Source organism: Perognathus longimembris, chromosome 1, assembly GCF_023159225.1.
Source record: "Perognathus longimembris pacificus isolate PPM17 chromosome 1, ASM2315922v1, whole genome shotgun sequence".
Lineage (NCBI taxonomy): Eukaryota > Metazoa > Chordata > Mammalia > Rodentia > Heteromyidae > Perognathus > Perognathus longimembris.
Window position 1 is genome coordinate 150,940,449 of NC_063161.1, and position 17,055 is coordinate 150,957,503.

The 17,055-nt window shown below is 52.2% G+C and overlaps 1 protein-coding gene and 1 pseudogene across 3 annotated transcripts in view; both read left to right on the forward strand.

The window, feature by feature from the left end:
* Positions 1–17,055, forward strand: part of Gsn (gelsolin) — a 59,518-nt gene that overhangs the window by 32,117 nt on the left and 10,346 nt on the right. Inside the window, exons 3-12 of one of the 3 annotated variants that reach the window (XM_048340876.1) lie at positions 1,778–1,848; positions 3,258–3,462; positions 4,025–4,179; positions 9,178–9,339; positions 11,777–11,926; positions 12,680–12,769; positions 13,100–13,232; positions 14,627–14,715; positions 14,830–15,045; positions 16,479–16,612. In XM_048340876.1, coding sequence (XP_048196833.1) covers positions 1,825–1,848; positions 3,258–3,462; positions 4,025–4,179; positions 9,178–9,339; positions 11,777–11,926; positions 12,680–12,769; positions 13,100–13,232; positions 14,627–14,715; positions 14,830–15,045; positions 16,479–16,612 — 1,358 coding nt within the window. In that variant the 5' untranslated portion in view covers positions 1,778–1,824. Of the gene's footprint in view, positions 1–1,531; positions 1,724–1,777; positions 1,849–3,257; positions 3,463–4,024; positions 4,180–9,177; positions 9,340–11,776; positions 11,927–12,679; positions 12,770–13,099; positions 13,233–14,626; positions 14,716–14,829; positions 15,046–16,478; positions 16,613–17,055 lie in introns of those variants that run through there. The other 2 variants (XM_048340888.1, XM_048340880.1) reach the window with 2 other exon arrangements.
* Positions 10,388–10,507, forward strand: LOC125341872 (annotated as a pseudogene).

The window sequence follows — 17,055 nt, forward strand, 5'->3', positions numbered from 1 at the left end:
GGGCCTCTTACCCACAAGATATGAAAGCAAACCCTTGGGCATTAGCTGAAGAGAAAGTGTTCCCCCCAGGACAATATAAAGGGTGTCAAGAACAAGCAACTTTGGACATGAAAGTGACTTTAACTTTTGTTCAAAATAAAACTGTTTTAAAACAGATGAGTGTTGCTGGATATGAGTGGCCTGTACCTATACTCCTAGCTACTCAGGAAGCTTGTAGATTGAAGCTAGCCTGGGGAAGGAAAGTCCATGAAATTCATTTAAAAAATCGTTATTGTAAAGGTGATGTACAGAGAGAGGGGTTGCAGTTATGTAAATCAAGTAATGAGTAACTTTTCAATAGTGTCACCTCTTCCCTCCTTTTCTCTCTTTTTCCCTCCCGACCCTGCTAGTTGTATAGTTCATTTTTCAACATAGTATCTAGAGAGTGTCATTGCTGTGTTTGTTCACACTTTGTCCCACCATTTCTGTGCTCCCCCTTACACGCTCCCAAACAGATAAACTTACATAGCACTTACAAGACAAAAGGTACAGAAATCAAAAGCAATGACAAAGGAGAAGGGAAAAAAGTAAACGAACACAGAAACCTCTTGTTTCCATTTCTTGGAGTTCATTTCAATAAATACCATTTTATCAAAACAGAGAATGCCTCATGAGTTTGCATGTCAGCCGTTTGCAAGGACCGCATTAATCTCTGTGTTGTTCCAACTTTAGTATCTACGTGCAGCCATTAGCCACTAAAAAAAAAAAAAAGGCTGAAAGTAGAGCTGTGGTTCAAGTGGTATAGCATCAGCCTTTAGAAAGAAAAAAAAGCTGAAGGACAGTGCTCAGGCTCTGAGTTCAAGTGCCTGTACTGGTGCAAAAAAAGAAAAAGTCTGTTAGGGGCTGGAGGGCAGAATTGGGCTGGTTTTGGGTCTGTCATCCCCAGATCTCCGTGGTGCCTGTTTCTGTCTCTGACCCACCTGTCCTCTCTGAGGCTTGCCTCCTCGCCTGAGTCCTTTTGGTGACTATGCCAGCCGCCTGGGCAGGAGTTCTGCCTACATCCAGTAATGTCTGACATTACCAAGCTGCTGTGGATTCAAGCCGTTTGAGTTCACGTGGGCTCTTCCTAAGTACTCGGCCAGAAAACTATGTTCTGACATATTATGCAGAGAACTTCAGGAACGCGTCGTGCTCCTTAAGTGTGTTTGCTGGCCATGTTAGGTGCAGGACGCAGAGGCTACACTGGGTCCCAAAGTTGGAGACGGAGCTGGGCTCCCCACCCTTCTTTCTTGGATCCGTTTTGCTCGCACCGACTTAGCACCTGCAGTATGTCAAGCTCGGTGCTGGGTCTCTGCCCAAGGGTGCGGGGTGAGGTGAGGGGGTGGGGGTGGGGGGCTGTTCGAGACCGCGCCCCGGCAACTCAGCTGTCTCCAAGATCCAGGACAGATCCCCGCCTCCCCCTCAGGGATCGGGGTGCAGCCCTGCCCCGCGCCCTCCCTGCGGGGCGGTCCCGGGTTTGGGCGGACTGGGCGGGCGGTTACTTAAGGTCTGGGACGGGAGGCTGCGAGGCTGCGGACCGGGTCTGACCTCGCACTGCGGCGGCCATGGCTCTGCACGGCTCCGCGCTGCTGGGCGCGCTGGTCCTGGCTCTGTGCGCGCTGTCACCACCCCGCCCTGGCGGCCACTGCGTCGCGAGGGGCTGCCCCGGCGCCAGCACCCCAGGGGAGGGGGGACCCAGGCCCGGGTGAGTGCCCAGAGGGGTCCCCAGGGGGCTCCCGGAGTAACTCTCTATTGTAAGTTCTTGCAGATACAGCGCTAGGAAAAAGGGAGTAATTCAGGTCTAGAATGGAAAAACTGTTTTGTTGCTTTGTAAGTATCTCTTGCTGCTTCTGGGCTCTGGCCAGGGGACTGGGGGTGGAGGGGGACCTGGGGGGAACATGGCTGTTTCCCTCCCTTCAAGCTAACCTCACTTTGGAGGAACTTCTTCCTCGCCCACTTCTGGTTTCTTCCTCATCCCTGCAGCCTGATTTCTCCTTTTTCTTGTCTAACTTCTCCCGGTGACCTCCCGCTCTCCTCTCCTCTTCTGATCTCTTGTAGTCCAGATTCCCTCTCATTTAATACTCTCTCTCTTCCTCTCTCTCCTAGCTCCTGACCTTTCCTGCATCTTATCCCTGTCTGCATAGTGTCATCACTGTCTTCTCCTCTCTGTTCTTTCCCTCTGGTGATACTACTCTTCTTCTTGCTGCCTGAGCTTTCCTGCCTGTCCCCTCTCTCTCTCCTCTCTCCTCTCTCTCTCTCTCTCTCTCTCTCTCTCTCTCTCTCTCTCTCTCTCTCTCTCTCTCTGATTTCTCCCATCTGAGGGTTTTTTTTGCTCTGGTCAGATCTCCCTTCCAGCCTGAGTGACTTGAATCTACTGGTTTCTCCCCCTCTGGCTCCAGCTTAACCATCCTGCCCGTCTCCAGCCGCCATGCACGCCTAACAAACAACCTTTCCCCATCCTTGACCACCGCCTCTCCAACAGGCTCCTGCAGATGCAAGGCTGCATCCTCTCCACCTTGCCCAAGAGATGGGATTCGGGCTGGGGTGGGGCACTGGGAGGGGCAGGAGGGGGGAGGCAGACAGTTCAGGAGGCCGCTTGGGCTTGACAGTCCAGTCCCTTCTTGGCAAGTGATGGCATGAGTGATAGTCCTATCCTCAGAAGCAAATAGACCTTAGGCTGGGCCCTCACGTTCTTTGGTCTTCGATTTCCCACAGTGGGGCTGAATGATGAACTCTCTGAGGGCCCTTTAGCTCTAAGAGCCATAAAGGCATGAGCTGAATCCCTGGGGCTCCCTATATTTGCCACGGTTGGGGGGCCAGGAGGTGGGGGAGTTCCCATAGTCCAGAGAAGTGTGTGCCCCCTCAGTGCTGTTTCCTCCCTGGCAGAGTTGGTCTACCTCTCTGTGCCTCAGTTGTTATGATCAACTGATAATAAAAAGGGAAGCGAGAAGGGAGACAGATTCCCCCTGCCTACCTCTTCCCCTCTGTCTGCCCTGTTATCCAAAAAAGCAGGTGAAGGAGTCTTGCCCAAGGCACCCATGCTGGTCAAGGCTGAGGATTTAGAGGATAAACTCTCAGCCTGCTAACTCTCAGACAGGGGTCGACTTGCCTTGGCCACAGGGACAACTGGAGGCCCAAGTGAGAAGCTCTTGGTGCTGGAACTCGGCCTCCCTCATGCCTGGGGTCTCTCCCTGCCCTGATGTCTGTGCCTGCTGAGCCTCTGTTCCTTCTCTCCCCAGCCCAGCAGCATGGTGGTGGAACACCCTGAGTTTCTCAAGGCAGGGAGGGAGCCCGGCCTGCAGATTTGGCGAGTGGAGAAGTTTGACCTGGTACCTGTGCCCCCCAACCTCTACGGAGACTTCTTCACAGGCGACGCCTATGTCATCTTGAAGACAGTGAAGCTGAGAAATGGGAATCTGCAGTATGACCTCCACTACTGGCTGGGTGAGGCTGTCCTGCCCAGCCCCTGCCTCAGTGCCAGGCTTCCCGCCCCCATACAGCAAGAACCACTGAGGTACAGTCCCCAAAGGCATGTCGGCAAGCGAGGTGATTGCTGTGTCCTAAAGATATGCCAGGCCCTTGGCTAGTAGCTACTGTACCCCAGATTGGCTGACTTGAGACCCCAGCTCTGCCCCTGACCTCCACCTGGCCTTTAGCTAAGTCACCACACCTCTGTGGATGAGACTCAACCATAGAGAAGTAGGATGAGGTTAAAGTCAGTTCTGAGGACCCTGGATCCCCTCCATCGCTTCCAGGGCGCAGCTGCAGTTACCCTACCCACCCCCACCACCCCCAGCCTCCAACCGCTGGTTTGGCGCTTGTGTACAGTAGCTCTCCTCTGCACTGCTAACACCTCTGTGTTTCCACTATACAGCTGGATTAATTGAGGACACTGCAGGCAGTGGCTTGCCCAGCTTCTATGACTAGGTCCAGGCAGTGCTCCTCTTCTCCCTGGACTTGAGAGCACCTTCCAGAAGCCAGGCTCATGCTTCTCTGATGTCTCTAGGTGAGAAGTGCAGCCAGGATGAGAGCGGGGCAGCCGCCATCTTTACTGTGCAGTTGGATGACTATCTGAATGGCCGGGCGGTGCAGCATCGTGAGGTCCAGGGCTTCGAGTCGGCCACCTTCCTTGGCTACTTCAAGTCTGGCCTGAAGTACAAGGTGAGTTGGGCTCCATCTTGCTTGGGTGGACAGGACATATGCCCCTGGGGCAGGACTCACTCAGGTCCACTGCTCTTCTGGCTTCATGAGATGATGGATGGGCAGTCCAGAGGTCGGGCTTTGGAGTCAACCAGTCCTGGGTTTGAATTTTGAACTCTTCCTAACAGTGTGATCTTAGATACATCAGCCTCCATCTCTAAGCTTCTGGGGAAAAGAAAGTTTCCAGTAACTTCCTAGGGTTATCTTCTCAGCCATTGATGGAAACTAACCCTTTTACCCTGTAGTTCCTAGGGTTTTGCCAAAAAGAGGTCCTGGGTTAGGATATTCTCTTTGCCAGCCTTGGGGCTTGAACTCTGGGCCAGGAGGACACTGTCCCTGAGCTTCTTTTGCTCAAGGCTAGCACTCTATCACTTGAGCCACAGCGCCACTCACAGACTTTCTTGCCTGGGTTGGCTTTGAACCACCATCCTCAGATCTCAGCCTCAAGAGTAGCTAGGATTACAGGCATAAGCCACCAGTGCCTGGTTGATAAGATATTCGTAATCACATTTCTCTTGATAGAATCCCTCTTGAACTTGAACTCTTAGGAGTTGTGCCAAGACAGACTTCTTTCCCTAAGCTCCCAGCCAGGTGAGGCTGATCAAAGCCATGCTGGGAGCCCCAGGCAGCTGTGCTCCAATGTGCTGTCTGACTCCCCCCCCCCCCCAAGCCCCCCAACCCCATTCCTGGAGAGCCCGTTGAACCTGACCTGCAGGGTCTGGGAGCATTTGTTGAAGGGGCAGCAGAGAAATGCTTCCTGTGGGGCTTAGTTCCTTGAAGGGCTCAGGGAAAGCTTGGATTTACAAAGCTAGTTTCCTCTTTTTTTTTCTTTTCATTCTTCCCATGAAACCACTCCTGGCTGGGTTCTAGAGTGAGCTCAAAGCTTGTGTATGCTACCCATATGCTGGGTGCTCTGAGGGAAGTTACTGCCCCTCTTTGGCTCTAGGGTCTTCTGTGTCTATGTGACTTTGTCTTGCTCAGGTGAAGCAGGGACTGAATGCTGGGCGAGTATTCATGAGACTCTGATAGCAAATGCAGGGTGTGGCCTGGGTTTGGCAACCTGGCCTGACTTCCCTGGCATCTACCCAGGAAATGTCTGCCAGCTTATCATCCTGAGCTCCCTGCTGCTGAGCAGAGCAGCATTGTCTGCGAGCCTCAGCCACTCCTGGGCCCTGAGGTGGGGAGGTGGGAGCCAGGCCCCAGAGCTGGAGAAGGACCGGGATCTTCTCCCAACTCCAGGGACAGGAAATGGGAGAGTGCTTGAAGAGGTCCCAGCCAGATCAGGACACATGCTAAGGCCATTCATTCTGATGCCTTTAGTCAAGACCTGAACTCCCTCTCCTCCATCTGTTAGTCATTTCAGTTTCAAGGCGCCATCTCAGCGATGCCTGCTTTGTGTTGTCTGTGCTGAGGATGTGCGTGGTCTCATTTAGACCTTCTGGTTGCCCCCAGATCGTAGGCTAGTGGATCTCCATTATAGAGTTAAGGAGACCTGAGGCCAGTAGTTGATGGAGATTGCTTCAAACCCAGGCTTGTGCTGCCCTCTCTTCCTTAGGCTCTGAGCAGAGCACTGGGATGTCCACGGAAGCAAGGCAGGTGACAGGCGGTGTCCCGTGGAGAGTGTGGCCAGGCCTCTGAGGGGTTCAGGGACTAGAAGAAGGTGTTTTACTCATCTGTGTCTGGCCACCTGTTTCTTAGGGCCTAGCTCAGCACGAGTCTGATATGGTCACAAATGTGAGCATTCTCAAGTATGAAGGACAATTTTCCCAAGTCTAAGAGCACTGAAGAGCAGGTGACAGGCTCGTTCCCAGACTTCTAAAAATAAATAAGGACAGTAAGAATCATGGCCACACGTGGAGCCCTTGCTACTAGGTCTTGATGCCACACGTGGAACCCTTGCTACTAGGTCTTGATTAATTCTCATTACAGGCTGAAGCTCAGTGGGTAAACTCCTTTCTCTAAGTCCAGCCAGTCGAAGATGCTTTAACTGTGTCAGGGACTTTTTGGAGCAATTGTCTTATGTGTGCCGGTACCGGGGCTTGAACTTAGGGCCTTGTGCTCTTGCTTGGCTTTTTCACTCAAGGCTGGCATTCTACCACTTGAGTCATACCCCCACTTCTGACTTTTTGCTGATTAATTAGTTCAGATGGCATCTAGCATTTCCTCCTCTGTCCTGAGGTGATTTTTGTTGATGCTCTTGAGGATGATTGGGGAAGAGAGGAGTGCCCTAGAGTGGGATCTCCACCAGGGCCCAGATTTGGGCCTTCAGTTCTGAAAGGTCCTGGATCCTGGTGGAAAGGTGAAGTTCAAGGCCAGTCCTGTTTACCACCCTCTGCGAGTCCTCTGGCCGCCCCCGCAGCTGGCAGCCCAACCCAAGGCTCTCAGCCCCGGTGTCCTCATCAATTATAGATCCGGAGGAGCAGGGCTTGTTATGCAAGACTTGTTCCTGTGAAAGCCTCTTCCTGGGAGCCACGTCTGACCTGGAGTGTGAGAAGGGGCAGGAAGGGGTCAGGAGCCTCTAGGAAGCCTCTGGTTTGGGGTCTGACACCTCTTTTTCTGGGACTCCACCCCTACCCCAGGTCTTAAGGCCCTGCCGAGATGGTTCAGAATCCCTTGATCTTCTTCCCATCCCTCTAGAAACCCCTCCTCTCTATCTTCCCACAGACTCTGGGGTCCCCCTGGGGCTGGGTTATTTGAAACCCTTTGTTCAAATAGAATCTGGGCCTGGCATAGTCCTAGGAGCCCCTGGCCTGAAGAACAATTGGAAACCTAGTCATAGGAACCTTCCACTTCTCCCATTTTCTTTCTCTCTTTTTCTTTCTTCTTCTTTCCTTCCTTCCCTCCTTCCTTCCTTCCTTCCTTCCTTCCTTCCTTCCTTCCTTCCTTCCTTCCTTCTTTCCTGTCTCTCTTTTTCTTTTCTTCTCTCCCTTGTTTGTTTTCTCTCTGTGTCTCTGTCTCTGTCTCTCTGTCTGTCTCTGTCTCTGTCTCTGTCTCTCTCTCTCTCTCTCTCCTCCCATACTGGGGCTTGAACTCAGGGCTTAGGTGCTGTCTCTTAGCTTTTCCACTCGTGGCTGGTGCTCTGCCAATTGAGCCACACCTCCACTTCCAGCTTTTTGGTGGTTAATTGGAGATAAGAGTCTCATGGACGTTGCTGCCCAGACTTGCTTCAAACTGTGATTCTCAGATCTCAGCCTCCTGAGTTGCTAGGATTACAAGCGTGGGCCATTGGTGCCTGGCTTAAGTGTTCTTTTATTTTAAAGTATGGGAATAAGAAAAAGTTCTAAGGGAAGAATTTTGAGAGCAGAGATTAATGACACAAAGCAACCATTTTGTAAGTGTCCATTTCTAAATAAGAAAATAAGCATCTTGGAACAAGTCAGATATTTCAGGGTTGTGTGAAAACAAGTGAATGAGCTTTGTTCCATCCTAGTGCCCCATTCCTTGTCTCTAAACAGTTGGTAGAAATGGTCTGCGCGTCCCTTAAGCATTCACTCTTTAGGAAAAGGTTTTGAGAGCCCACAGAGTAGAATCTGTCAGGGAGGCCCCTGACAGGGGGGCTGTCCGTGCTTAGGCTGATGGATGATAAAGCTGACCCTGAAGAAAGCACTTGGGGTGGAACTCAGCACTGTGGCAAATCATGGGGATCCTACATGTACTTCACCTTTCTGAAGCTCCGTGCCTTGCTTAGAAGTGGGGCAGTGAGAGTCCCCACCTTACAGGCTAATGATGCCCAGATGATGCTCAGTCAGTGGCATCCCCATAGGTCCTGCAGATGAGTGCTGGCTGTTGCTTTCCCACTTCCCAGTGGACTCTCTGCCTCTGCATTCCCTCTGCCACATAGCAGGCATCTGCTCTACCCAGTCCCCTCGACGCCTGGCCCTACACCCAAATTCAGTTCTTCCAGTGATGGGAAAGTTAATGGTGGTCTGTAGGTTGTGGGTGGTCAGGTCAAGAGTAGTAGCCATAAGCCTGCATCCCTACTGCACACTGAGATCCCTGATACCAAGTGACCCAAGGGCCACTGGCACAGTGGCCTTGGCCTTGGCTGCTTTGCTCAGCTAAGGGAACTATTGAAAAGCTTTGTGGTCATACCAATAAGGGACACCAGGGGGCGCTCAGCTTCTAGCAAAAGTGGGATTTGCAGAACACTGTGGTGCTCCCCTTACCCTCCCCCAAATCAGAAAGATTTAAAAAACAAAAGGTACAGAAATTTAAAAAAAAAAGCGACAGAGGAGAAAAAGAAAAAAGAAAAAAATTAAAATAACCCTCTTGTTTCCATTTCTTGGAGTTCATTTTGATAAACATCATTTTATATGATAATATGTCCATAGTTATTGAGCCTTTGTGATCTGAGGAATAACGTGAGGAAAAACAATAGATAGAGTGTAGGAAGTCACAGAACATTCCTTGATGAATGCTGATTTTGAAAGAAATGTTTGTAGTTCTTTGATTCAGGAAAGTGTTTCTTGGGTCTCTTTTGAGTAATTATGAGATTTAGTGGGGTTCAGTCTGTTGGGAATCTAATACTCTTAACTGTATGCCCTTGGGAAAGAAATTGTTCTTTTGGGGCTGGGAATATGGCCTAGTGGCAAGAGTGCTTGCCTCATATACATGAAGACCTGGGTTCAATTCCCCAGAACCACATATATAGAAAATGGCCAGAAGTAGTGCTGTGGCTCAAGTGGCAGAGTGCTAGCCTTGAGCAAAAAGAAGTCAAGGACAGTGCTCAGGCCCTGAGTCCAAGGCCCAGGACTGGCAAAAAAAAAAAAAAAAATTGTTCCTTTTCTGATCAGTTTTCCTTCCTGTAATGGCCATAAGGATGTTCTAGCCTTAAACTGAATAATAGGAACGGTCAGGTCTGTGACTGCCATCTATCCCTGTGTTGCTGGAAGGCCATTGATCTATCCAAACCCTTCCTCCGTAGCTGGACTAATGCTGTCTGTCTCCTTGACTCAACAGGAAGGAGGCGTGGCTTCAGGGTTCAAACATGTGGTACCCAATGAGGTGGTGGTGCAGAGACTCTTCCAGGTCAAAGGGCGGCGTGTGGTCCGTGCCACTGAAGTGCCTGTGTCCTGGGACAGCTTCAACAAGGGCGACTGCTTCATTCTGGACATGGGCAATGTAAGTCCTGCCTGCCCTTTCCCAGGGGCCACTGGAAGGCTCCAGTGCCCAGGCCCAACCCACGGGTGAACAGACGTGTAGATATGGGTAGGACAAACCAAGTCTGCCTCACTGCATGGTGCACTGAGGCTTTGATGGGCATGTAACCACCCCGCCCCTCCATCTTCTACTTATGCGCACAGCTTGGGTACCCTTCGAATACCAGAGGTGTGGGCAAACCCTGTAGGCCTGACAGGCATGAACATGTGTACTATGTACTGTGATCAGTACCCACACAGGCAGAGACCCACATGTGTATGTTGTACATCTATTATCATGTACCTGGTACATGATAACACCCAAGGCCTGACTACTGAGACATAGGTGACTGATGCTTTGTAACACACATGCCTTACATGTCCCTGTGAGCACAAGCCTACGAATGGCCATGGCCTGAAACTGCACCCCCAACTCATGTGCATAGAGGACCATATATAATGTTCATTACACTGATTTAGTGTAAGAGCTCTCTCTCTCCTTTTCTTTCTCCTTCCTGCCTGCCTGTCTGACTTCCTTCCTTTCTTTCTTTCTTTCTTTCTTTCTTTCTTTCTTTCTTTCTTTCTTTCTTTCTTTCTTTCTCTCTCTCTCCCTCCCTCCCTCCCTCCCTCTTTCCTTCCTTCCTTCCTTCCTTCCTTCCTTCCTTCCTTCCTTCCTTCCTTCCTTCCTTCCTTTCTTTCTTTCTTTCTTTCTTTCTTTCTTTCTTTCTTTCTTTCTTTCTTTCTTTCTTTCTTTCTTTCTTTCTTTCTTTTTTTCTTTCTTTCTTTCTTTCTTTCTTTCTTTCTTTCTGACAAGATCTCATTCTTGATGTAGCCCAACCTTGTTTTGAACTCACTGTATAGCCCAAGCTGGCCCACAAACTCACAGTCTTCTTGTGTCAGCCTCCCCAGTCCTGGACTACAGGCATACATCTCTAGGCCTGGCTTTAGAATAATCTCAAGTGTGCAGCTCTACTGATTTCACAACGCAAACCCTGGCAACACTGGATCAAGAAACAGAACATCCATCATTTCCCCCTTCTCAGCCTTTTGGCTAAGATCAAGTGTAGTATCTGTTCTTACCAGTTGAATATCTAAATTTGTCCTCCATCCGAGGACATATTAATATATAATTATATATAATTATATATTTTAATTATATATGCATTGTATAGGAATATATATTCATATTATATAAATATATTTAAATGGATACACATTTATGTAAATAGTTGCATATTCTATATAAATTATATAATTCAACTATATTAAAACATGATTATATCACATAATCCCTATGTGAAATAGAGATCTGAAACTAGGAGATGGAAGAGAAGCTTGTTCCATCTGCGTCATGCATCTGCCTGGAATTGCAGCGCCTCCCCCTCCCCAGGGGGAAGCAAGGAAAAAAAGAAAAGCAACAAACATCAGCAGTCCTGATTACTCACCCCCCCCCCCGTGCCTCCCCAGGGAGACCATTATCCAAAAGGCTCTCAACAACACAGATTTGCTTTGCCTGCTTCTGAACCTCGCATACCCAAACACTTGCCCTTATGTCTGCATCCTTTGCCGGCACTGTGCGCTCCTGAGCTTCATCCACAGATCATCTGTTCTCTCTGCTTCCTAATCTTCCCCTGATTTACCTTTTTTGCTGCGGATGGGCACTGGGGTGGGCTGTGGTTGCGCTTCTCTGGCTAACCCTCCACGGGCCTCTAGATGGACTCATACTCTGTCAGATCCATCTCTCAGAGTGACTCTGAGGGTATAGGACCATTGAGCTTTTGTACCTCTGGCCTGGTGGCTTTCCAAAGTGCGGGTACCAAGCTACCTTCCCACTGGCAGGTTGTCTCCATCCATTTTCCGTTGTCATAGCAGAATACCTGAGACGTGGACAATTTATAAACCAAAGAAGTTCATTTAACTTCTAGTTCTGGAGTCTAGGAAATCCAGGATCTGGCTTCTGTGTCTGGTGAGGGCTTTGTGCCGCTTTATCACAGGGCAAGAGTCAAAAGGGTGAGCAGAGACAAATGTTTAAAAGTGACCAAACGCAAGGGGCGGCCTTGCCTTGCAACAGCCTGCTTTGGAAAGGCTCCACTCCCTCCCGCAAGCAAGGCCCCAGTCCTGGTAGTGCCCGGACCCTGTGAATGTGGCTTTTGGAGGGGACAGACACATAGCAGTACTCCCATGTCTTTTTGGTGACACAAGCTAGATGAAGTGACAATGTGTGTGTGTAGGTAATGCACACCCCCAGACACGTACAGCCCTGTACCCTGATATGTATGCCACACTCACTGTACTTGGGTAGTGCCTGTGTGCCACAGACCATGGTGAGTGTCTCCCTCCCCCCCCACCCCCACCCCCCACCAGTCTCCTCCTTGGCATGCGGCAGTCTGAGGGATGACTTCCCCGTGTCTGTCTTACAGAACATCTACCAGTGGTGCGGTTCCAACAGCAACAGATTTGAGAGACTGAAGGCCACCCAGGTCTCCAAGGGTATTCGGGACAATGAGCGGAGCGGCCGTGCCCAGGTCCACGTGTCTGAGGAGGGTGCCGAGCCTCAGGAGATGCTGCAGGTGCCTGACGATGACAACGAGGGGAAGAGTGAAGATGAGGAAATGGTCCCGCAGGGCCTGGCATTGTAGGAAGAGCAGCAGGGCCCCCAGACTTGCCCCAGAGCCCAGGGAGAGCCCCAGATGCATGCTGGGAGCGTGAGCTCTGAAGGAGCTGGGAGAGACCATCTCCCAGCATCCCCCGGGGCTCGCTGAGGTCCAGCCCCTCTTCTGACCATGGGTGATAGATTAGTCAGTGGGGTGATGTCAGCCATTGTGTCCTGAGGAAGAGTCCATAGGGGCCAGGCCAGGAAGGGGAAAAGGAGGAGACCCAAACTCTGCCCCCACTAGCCTCCCATTTGCCTGCGGGAGGAAGGGGTGCGTGCTTCCAGACCTGGTGTTTTGGAAAGAGCAGTGGTGTGAGTGATTTTATGGAGAAGAGGACCTGGGCCCAGCGTGAATGTAGATCCAGTCATGGGTACGAGGATGCAGTGTGCTGCCATCCAGAGCCACTGTCAGCCATGGTACAAGGCAGGGGTCCTTGGGAAGGGAAGTCCCTGGACCAGACACTGGGACTGGCAGATGGAGGCAGGGAGAGGAGGACTGACAGGCAGATCTGGTGAGCACCAGGAGGCCTGGGAACGCACTGAGGCTGTCACAGAGGGTCAGCCTCCCCATCAAAGGTCACGGAGAGTCTTTCCATGTGGCTGTTGGCCTCCTTGAGGACCCTGCATGCCCATGACCCCCTTCTCTCCCATCTCTCCCCCTGACTTGCAGGTTCTGGGCCCCAAGCCAGCTCTTCCCGAAGGCACGGAGGACACAGCCAAGGAGGACGCCGCCAACCGCAAGCTGGCCAAACTGTACAAGGTGAGTCCTGGGCATGGGGTCAGGACAGGCCTGCCCCCCCCCCCCCCGCCTCCTCCATGGGACACGGGAAGGGGGTGGAGTCAGGGGCTGCACTTTCCCCAAGTCCTGTGGGTGCCTTGGATTCCCATTGCCTTCCTGAAGGAAGAATGTGAGCGTGCAGGCTGTGCTTACACATGGGGTCCCCAGAGCTCTCCCCTCCCCTCCCCTCTACTCCCCTCCCCTCCCCTCATCTTCCCTTCCCTCCCACTCCTTCCCTCCGCTCCCCACTCCCCTGGGAGTTCCTCCAGTGCTCCCAACACTCCCATGGGCTCCCTCTCGCCGTCCTCTCAGGTCTCCAATGGTGTAGGCGCCATGTCTGTGTCCCTGGTGGCCGATGAGAACCCCTTCGCCCAGGGGGCCCTGAGGTCCGAGGACTGCTTCATCCTGGACCACGGCAGGGACGGGAAGATCTTCGTCTGGAAAGGTAGTGAGGGTGGAGGAGAGGTCCCGCCAAAGCACAGAGAGCCTGGGTGGAATCCCGATGGCTCGTACACTCAGTGCTGGGGAAGAGAGTGGCAGGCACCTGGGTGGGTGGGTGTCATGGAAATAAGGGAGTCTTGAGTCACACACGAGCTATTGCAGTCAACTCGCTGTGTGATCCTGGGTACTCTGCGCACCCTCTCTGGGCCTGGATTGGCTAGTGTAAATGCTGAGCTGTTGGTTACCGGTGGTAGGACTTGCTGGTGCTCAGTGCACTGGAGCCATTCATGAAGGTGATCTGGTTTCTGTTGTGGAGGCTCATGCTAGAACGGTACAGAACTTTTTGCAGATTAAGAAAGCAAAAACACCCATACAGGGGATTGAACTCAGGGCCTCACGGTTGCTAGGCAAGCGCTGAATCGTTGGAGCAATGCCTCCGGCCCTTTAGCTTTGCAATGTCTGTGTGTTCAGGTAGGGCCTCACACTTTTTTTTTTTTTGCCAGTCCTGGGGCTTGGACTCAGGGCCTGAGCACTGTCCCTGGCTTCTTTTTGCTCAAGGCTAGCACTCTGCCACTTGAGCCACAGTGCCACTTCTGGCCATTTTCTGTATATGTGGTGCTGGGGAATTGAACCCAGGGCCTCATGTATACGAGGCAAGCACTCTTGCCACTAGGCCATATCCCCAGCCCCGGCCTCACACTTTTGCCAGGGGTCTCCTACCATCCTCCTACTTTTGCCATTCAAGTAGCTGGGACGAAAGGTGTCTGCCACCATGCCTAGTGCTTGCAGAATGTCTATGGGAGGCTTCTAGAGGTTGTTTAGTTCCAGCAATGTTCTCAGAGGATCCTTGGATGCTCTGAGACTAGTTCTGGAAAGAGGATGGGGGGATGGGGAGAGCACTTTCAAACACATGCAGTACAGTGGTGACAGTTTGTGTACTCTGGGCTCCTAAACCTGGGTCACGAGACATCTGGGCATTGACAGGTGTGTCAGGAGCTCACCTATGCTGGGAGCTTCCCAGGGTTGGGAGGAAGTTGCCTGTGCAGTGGGGAGGAGCCCCTCGGCTTCCGAGTTCACGGGGGCAAAGTTTGAATCATGGCTTCCCTCCCACCTGCAGCATGGCCTTGGGCAAGCCCCACAGCTCCCTGGGACCCTAGTTTCCCTGTATGTACAAAGGAGCTCCATTATCTTCGCCTTCGTCCCCTAAGAGTGTGGTGTGGCTGAAATGACATCCGCATCTGTTCTGAGCACAGAGTGCATGCGCAGTGAAGGAACCCCACTGGTTATGGTGATGGTTATTGGCAGCCACCACCCCAGCCAGGTGCCGGGAGCCCTCAGCTCAGCTCAGCTCCTAACCGCCACCCCCCCCCCCCCCATGCTGTCTGACCACCCCTCCAGGTAGGCAGGCTAACACGGAAGAGAGGAAGGCTGCCCTCAAAACAGCGTCCGACTTCATCTCCAAGATGAACTACCCCCGGCAGACACAGGTGCGCCTTGGAGGGAGGGCAAGGGAGGGTGGGCTGGGACCGGGCACTTCGGGCTCCCCTGGCGTCCCCTTCAGGGTCATCTCGGTACATCACCCTGATCACTTGCCTTCCCAGGTTTCAGTCCTGCCTGAGGGCGGGGAGACCCCGCTGTTTAAGCAGTTCTTTAAGAACTGGAGGGACCCGGATCAGACGGATGGCCCTGGCTTGGCCTACCTCTCCAGCCACATCGCCAACGTGGAGCGCGTGCCCTTCGACGTCGCCACCTTGCACACCTCCACCGCCATGGCCGCCCAGCACGGCATGGATGACGACGGCACAGGCCAGAAACAGGTAGTCCTGGGGGTGCAGGGGGCTGGGCTGTGTCCTGGCTACTTCTACCCTCCATCACTCCCAGATGCCCCCTGGTCCCTGCACCGTCTCTGCTCCTGGAGGCTGTTTCCCTCTCATGCTTCCTCTGCTGCTTTGATAGATGAGATTCTGGGTGACTTTTTTTTTTTTCACTCCATGTATCTTGAATACCTACTATGTTCCTGGTCCTATGTTAAGCATTAGGATGGCTTATATAGAGACAAGGGCACTTGGGGTTGGGTATCACTATAGGAATAGGAGTTTTCTATGAAGGAGAAGGAGTGGAGAATAGGAGAGGTCATTCTAAGCAGGACTGCTATTTGAAGACAGTGGTGTCCCCGAAGCTGGTGTTGTGAGAATCCTCAGGGATGGGCCATGTCCCAAGAGTGTGGGGGGACTTGATCTCTTAGCCAATGGGTGCTACTAAGGGTTTGCCCCTTAGTAACATGAGAGGCTCCAAGGTGTGCTTTAGAAACTCACTGTGAATCTGGGCTGGAGGGAGGAAATGAAGATAGTCAGAGGTTGCCATGATGGCTTAGGGGAGAGAAGACAATGCTCTCGGCACTAGGAAGGTCATGGGGAAGGTGTAGGGCCAGGGATGGGGCTAGGAGGTATGTGTGACTGCACTCCTGATGGGAAGAATAGCAGTGGTGTTCATTTTTCACCTGCTGTTTATTTACCTGCGCTCAGGGCCTCATGCTTACTAAGCAGGTGCTCTGCTACTTGAGCCAGGCCTCCAGCCCCGGTATTACTGTTTTTGTCATTGGTGTCATCATTCATTCCTGCGATGGGTAAGGGAGGATTCAGGATACTCATGGTATTGGCTGTGGAGCCCTGGCAGCCTGACTGTGTGGCCGGGGCAATCCACTGAACAAATCTAAGCCTTAACTTTCTCACCCAAACCTGAGGTTCAATCTCACCCCATCACGTTCAAGAATTTTGCCAGATGTGGAGGTTGTAACATCTGGGGGGGGCAATGCCGCCACTTAACCACCAGGTGGCGCCACAGAGCCTCCTGGCCACTTGTAACACAAGTCAGGTGGTCTCCAGATCTCTGCAGACAGAGATGGCCGGCAGGGTTCACTAAACCGAGCCTCATGAATACACACATAGTCCCAGGTCGCTTGAGCTCTAAGGGGATGGAGCGTGAGTCCGACTGACTGTATAGCCCCTCACCCTCACTGGGCGGCATTCATCAGGAGTTCCCCAGGCACACGGAGACTGGGTCCCAGCTCTGCCTCTGAGGGGCTCTGCCATTGGGGAAGTTTCCCTTTCCCTTCTGCCTGAGCCCATTTGGAATCACATACGTATGCAAAGCTTACCCTGGTGACGAACCCCAGTCCCCAGGCTGTGGTCTCTGGGTGGCTGAAGTGGGGAGCGGGAACAGGTGTTTGACCCCAGCCCTGCCCTGGCAGATCTGGAGAATCGAAGGTTCCGACAAAGTGGCCGTGGACCCCGCCACCTACGGGCAGTTCTACGGCGGCGACAGCTACATCATTCTGTACAACTATCGCCACGGAGGCCGCCAGGGGCAGATCATCTACAACTGGTGAGGGCCCGGGCCCGTCTGTGCGTTGGGGGAACACAGGGGTTCTTGATGGACTGAAGCATGGCAGTCAGGGAGGAGAGGGCGTGGAGCTGGAGGACATTGGGGTGTGGGCCTGAGGCGGCACAGCCAGGCTCTTTCTCCTTGTCCTTGCCTTAGTCCTCCTCTTGCTCCTCCTCCTCTTCCTCTGGCAGTACTCTGGCAGCATTTGAACTCAGGACTTGGTGCTTTCTAGGCAGCTCCTCGCTTTTAGTTCTTTTTCAGTAAGGGTCTTGCAATAACTTTGCTCTGGCCAACCCTGGATGATCTTCTTATTTCTGACTCCTGAGTACGGAGAATTGCAGGCATACATGTACCATCATGCCTAACTTGTTCTTGAGATAGGGTGTCACTAACTTTTTGTTGGGCCTGGCCTTGAACCTCAGTCCTCCATCCCCCATTTTCCT